At 40.1% G+C, this 6,000-nt stretch overlaps 1 protein-coding gene across 1 annotated transcript; it reads right to left on the bottom strand.

Annotated features, from left to right (window-relative positions):
• Positions 1–1,768: 1,768 nt before the first annotated feature.
• LOC103927450 (RHOMBOID-like protein 5) lies at positions 1,769–3,653 on the bottom strand. The gene is made up of 5 exons (XM_009336372.2): positions 3,370–3,653; positions 2,617–2,780; positions 2,354–2,529; positions 1,934–2,190; positions 1,769–1,829 (listed from the first exon to the last, which is right to left on the bottom strand). Exons 1-5 carry the CDS (start codon positions 3,651–3,653, stop codon positions 1,769–1,771), a joined length of 942 nt encoding a protein of 313 aa, XP_009334647.2.
• Between the last annotated feature and the right edge of the window lie 2,347 nt (positions 3,654–6,000).

Here is a 6,000-nt window from a genome sequence, read left to right as displayed (position 1 = left end):
GTCTTGAAGGAATCAACACGAGTACTTGTTGATTTTTCAAGGAGTGCTTCGGCTATGGTCGAAAGAAAGCTTCGGCTTTGGTTGTGCATTCTTTGAAGAGAGCTTTGGCAGTGTATTACTCTTCAAAGATTTGTGCAGAGGTTCTTCACAATGTGTAATTCTCACCTGAACTTACCTGCGCGTCCCGCGATCACCTTAGCACTTCCAAGCATTCACAACAATTATATGCAGGTAAGTTCAGGTGAGTTTATGGTGTTATTTGAAATGATTGAGTTATGGCTTGACTATATTTATGTTTTATGCCACTTCGACATTGTAGAACAAGTCGCAATACTAGACAACTCCAACACTGTCGTACAGGTTGCAATAATAGGCAATTCCGAAAATGTCGTACAGGTTGCCTATGAGTTGTACAAGTTGCATTAGACAACTCCGACTCATGTGTTATAATAGATTGATTTATGAGTCGTATAGGTTGCGTTAGGCAACTCCAACTCATGTACTCATGTGTTATCATAGGTTGATTTATAAGTCGTACAAGTTGTGTTAGGCAACTCTGACTCGTGTGTTATCATAGATTGATGAGCACCTAATTTTTTTTTTATACTGCTGCCGATATGTAGTGATTTGGAATATTCCTTGATTTACTGTTGATTTACATTTGATTTCATACTTATACGTAGTATGATTTCCTGGAAACTATACAGGCATTACAGCGAGGGATTATAACGTTTAGAAAGTCTTTATTAAAGAGTTATTTTCATGCCCACTCACTCTTGTTTTTTTTTTTTTTTTATCCCTCCAGGTTCTAGTAGCAGAGTTTTCGTGTCGATGAGGATTAGTGGAAAATCTTGATATTGGAGATTACCTTTGATGGTATGATTTTCAATCCACTCTACTGTACTTTACTTATACTATGATGTCACGTGTGAAATGGGTTCATTTCCGCTCATAGCGCACTCTCGTATTTAGGCACTTTTAGGTTTTAATTTATTCACATATTCCACATCACTATACGTTATGGCTTTATCACCTTCTAGGTGTCGGCTAGTACAACTCGATTCAAAGTCCTAGTGGATAATTCGGGTCGGGATGTGTCAATTTGGTATCAGAGCCACTCCCTGGGCGGAAGTGTGCCGACAAGGGCATCGGGCCCCTAAGGGGGGTGGATTGTAACATCCCACATCACCCAGGGAAGTGGATCCTGTAAGCCTTATATGTATATTCTCATCTCTACCTAGCTCGAGGCTTTTTGGGAGCTCACTAGCTTCAGGTTCCGTAGGAACTCCGAAGTTAAGCGAGTTTGCACGAGAGCAATCATAGGATAGGTGACCCATTGGGAAGTTCTCGTGTGAGTTCCTAAAAACAAAATCGTGAGGGCATGGTCAGGGCCCAAAGTAGACAATGTCATGCTACGGTGGAGTCGGGCCTGCGATGTGGTGGGGGCCCGGGCCGGGATGTGACACTTATGTTTTTGCATATTTTCTTATGTGCAACTAATTCATTACAATATATTTAGGTACTGACATGTTGGTATACTAATTTAGTAAAATATATCATGATACGCACGTTTAGGTACACTAATTAGAGGAAGTTAAATAAATCAATGAATTAAAATGTGTATAATAATAAATTTAAAATTTAATGTAATGACATTAAATAAGATTTCTATTAAATATTAAAACAAAAATATAATATTAATTTGAATTAAGTACACATTAAAATACTAAAATCAATATCCAATCTAATACCAGGTTTTTATTAAATTTTAGAACAAGACGTTTTTCAATGCCTGAAGACCGTATAGGTTGCCGAAAGCATATGTGTATCTACAATAAATGAAAGAGAAAAGTTATTTAGGGACTGGAGGTAGCTTGATTTTGATTTGTATTTAGTAAATTTCTGAAATGAAAGAAGCAAATTACTAACTTACCCAAGAACTAGGATAATAAACGCAGTGATCCCTAGCACATATTGATAGAACATGTGCCTAGATTTACGTTTTCCCTCGTAGGTTGATGGCAGGTGCTTGCTGCTTATATAACCATACAGTGGACGAACAAGATTAATAAAGCCAAGGAAAAATCCTGTGAACAATCCTCCTATATGAGCTGAACTGTCCACTTTAGGTATAAACCCGACAGCCAAATTCACGGCAATGACAGCCATGACTATCGGGCGGGCTGTAAACTGAATAGAAAAGTTAGATCTTAGATGTATCCCTCATCGATCTGAGCTCAGATATTATAGCTGTTGGTTCTTAGATTGGCCCCCTCCCCCGGCATAGCTTGAGTTCTTTTCCTTACCAGTTTAGAGTGATTAAAAGCTACGGAAAGAGAAAAGAAAGGTTTACCTTTTTCACATAGATTGTCCAGTTTATTAAAAGCTCGGAAAGCATGGCTCCCAGCAATCCAAAAAGTGCTCCAGATGCACCAACTGATATTGTCGGGCTTGCGGTTCTCATGAGATGTAGAGTCGATCCTAAACTTCCACCTAATCCAGCAAGCACATACAGGAATCCAATTCTAACTGCCAAATTCAAACAGTTAACAAATAGTTAGCATGCATTGCTCATGTAAAAACTGAGTTGACATCCCCTGAATCTTAAATGCTTACTAAATCCGAATTCCTGCTCAAGCCGGATACCAATGAATAGAAGGCTCAGCATATGGGCAAGCAAGTGAACGACTCCAGCATGAAGCCACATGCAAGAGAAGAGGCGCCATCCTTTGCCCCATTCTGCCATTAGTTGCTTTTCAAGGGCTCCTAGTTTCTTTAGACTGCAAACAACATAAATTATATTAGGGTTTTTCATGTATTGATGAGCATAACTGTTCAAGTTCTAGCTTAAAGTTTGCCTGGTTTAGTTCATGATTTCTAAATTGGTAGACCAACCGGGCGCATTTCCTTTGTTTGACTTTGGGGCCTGAAAGGCACTGGCCCTGCATTTTGGGTAGCAAAGATTCATAGGAAGGGACGTTGTTGCTAAGACAGAGGACATGAGAATGTGACAACCATGGAGTCTTACGTTGGCTATGGCGCGATAGATTAGGATACTTAAGCAAGGCACAGGAATAATATCAATTGGTACGTAAGCAAGACCTGAGAGCAAAGTATCTGCTATACAGAACAAAACAAAGTATTGAAGATATGTGCTTTGTTCAAATTAATAGTGTTTTAGTCATAATCAAATTCCGTATTTGGTTTTTGTTTTTCTAATCCAAAACCATCTCGACTGCAGAAGATTAGCCTTCTTAGAATGTATTATGAAAAATGTTAACGGAATCAGTTTATTATGCAAGATAGCAGAAGGAAGAAAAAATACACAAAAAATAGAAATCATTGGGAGATAGAGGAGGAGATTTCTACGTGAGGGTGGCAGGGCCAAAGAGAGGGCTTTCTTTCCAGGGTTGGTAAGAGAACCTCTTCAAAAAAGGAAGAATACACTTTTCCTCTGTGGTTGGACGGTTATTTACGTACATCGTGTACACGAACATGGCTACATTGGTGAAAAAAACAAGTCTCATGAGCCACGGCACCCATGGCTTTGGTGGTGGGGGGCACAAATGGGGTGGGGGGATGGAATGTCGAGACTTTTGGCCCTTTCCACACCCCTTCTCAACGACTTCGGAGGATGGCGATCTCTTCCCCATTTTTTCAGCCCAGGGGGGTGGTAGAGGAAGAGGAAGAGGTAGAGGCACACACCACACCAGTGCTGTTGGCAGCAGTGGCAGATGCTAATGTGCACAACCAAGTCGCAGGGAGAAGGAAAATGAAAGAAATATTGGCACCGGGGGGGAAAGAACGAGTTTGGAGGCTGGTAGTTAAGTCTGTTAGAATTCCTCTATCCCACATCGACCAGAAGCCTTGAGAATAAGTTCTTTAAATAGAATTACCCCACTCTAACGCACACCGGGGCCTTTTGTGATAAAACCTCACACCTGACGGATTGAGCAAGTGGCCAAGTGGGGACAGTATCAATGTTGTTGGAGTAGGCCCTCAGCTCGTCTACCTGAAACTTAAGATGGTATCAGAGCCAGGGGACAGACCCGTATATCCACGTGAACAGGTGGGTCCCCTTTGACTCCGCGCAAATGGGTGAGCCCCGACTTGGCTCCACGTAGGCAAAGAGATGCCATGTGAATGGGTGGGTCCCCATTGGCCCCGCGCGAATGGGTGAGCCCCAGCTTGGCTTCATGTGGTTGGCAATGTGTGGAACTCCACGTGTGACCCATAAAATGGGGTCTCACATGCGGCGGAATGTTAGAATTCCTCTGTCCCACATTGGCCAGAAAGCTTGAGAACAAGCTCCTTAAATAGAATTACCCCACTCTAACTAACATCGAGACCTTTTTTGATAAAACCCCACAGCTGACAGATTAAGCAGGTGCCCAAGTAGGGACAGCATCGATGTTGTTGGAGTGGACTCTCGGTCCGTCTACTTGAAACTTAAGAAAGTCTGGTTCTCTCCCTGATTATAGATGTCTGGAAATCACTTTATGGCCTTTTATGTCATGACCTTCTCCATTCTTTAACCCAAAAAAAAAAAAAAAAAACCAAACAAACAGCGAGAAAACAAAGAAATATGCATTTTTTTTTGTTAAAAATAAAAGGTTTGGCTTAAAATCCAATCCAATATTGTAATTTGTTTTATTTTAATTTGCTAATTAAGAAAATATACATAGTTTCGAGTCGGAGTAACAAGTTGGGATTAGAACATACTGATAACGATCAAGACACGTATCAATTTAATTAGTTGTCTATATGAATACAAAACAGCTAAAATTAAAATCCAAGAGTCTAATCTCTTGAGAGATGTTTAAGCAGAAACATTAGGGGCTATAATGTACTTTGGGGGCTCAACAGAATGAAGTTATCCCATTGCATATTCTTTTCTTGCATTTAGAAACTCCGGTAGAAACACCAGCCCCGAGTAGTTTTGTATTTGTTACAAGACTCAACACATCAGCCATTGCTTCTATGTACGATTCTGCCACAAACATTCGTATTCCCAAACCGCATAGCTCAAGCTGTCAGTAACGACAGGGATCTAAAGTATGTTAGGATTTGCTTAGTGAGCTTCTGGTTACACAGTTATAGAAGAGAATGCTTTGAATTTGTATTGTATTCTTCTCATTCTAAGGTACATAATCATGTACAATCCTATTGTAATAGCCAAAGAATAATTACAAACAATATCTCCTAAAATAGGAAAACCAAGATTATAGGAATCCTGGAATAAAGGGAATTCTATACAAAGTCAACACTCCCCCTCAAGTTGGTGCATATATGTCACACATGCCCCAACTTATCCAAAAACTTTGAGAATTTTTCACTAGAGCCGGCCTTAGTGAGTATGTCTGCCACTTGGTCCTCGATCCTGATTGGGGAAACTTCATTTACTTTCCCTTCCAGCTTTTCCTTAATGAAGAACCGGTCAACTTCCACATGCTTAGTCCTATTATGTTGTACTGGATTATAAGCAAAATCCTGCGCAACTTTGTTCACAGAATAACTTCATTGGCTGGCTATGTTTGACCCCCAAATCTTCGAATAGAAATTTAAGGCACAAACGTTCACAAATACCAAGGGTCATGCCTCTATACTTAGCTTCTGCACTTGACTGTGCTACTACATTTTGCTTTTTACTTCTCCACGTCACTAGATTGCCGCCAACAAAGGTAAAGTAACCGAATGTTGAACGTAAGTCATCTATCGAACATGCCCAGTCAGCATTGGTATATCCTTCAATTCTGAAATTCTCATTCTTTCTAAACAAAATTCCTTTTCCTAGACTTCCTTTCAAGTAGCACAATATCCTCATAACCACATTTATATGTTGTTCTCTATGATCATGCATATACTAATCGACCATGCTCAATGCATAAGCAAGATCCGATCTTGTATGGGTCAAATATATTAATCTTCCTGCCAACCTCTAATGTCTTCTTTTATCTACTGGTACTTGATTCGGATCTATACTAACTTCATTCCTTCACC

Source organism: the organism of the source record quoted next, unplaced genomic scaffold (assembly GCF_019419815.1).
Source record: "Pyrus x bretschneideri cultivar Hongxiangsu unplaced genomic scaffold, Pyrus_bretschneideri_v1 Contig26, whole genome shotgun sequence".
Lineage (NCBI taxonomy): Eukaryota > Viridiplantae > Streptophyta > Magnoliopsida > Rosales > Rosaceae > Pyrus > Pyrus x bretschneideri.
Note: the sequence above shows the minus strand (reverse complement) of the source record. Positions and strands in the feature narration are given on the sequence as shown.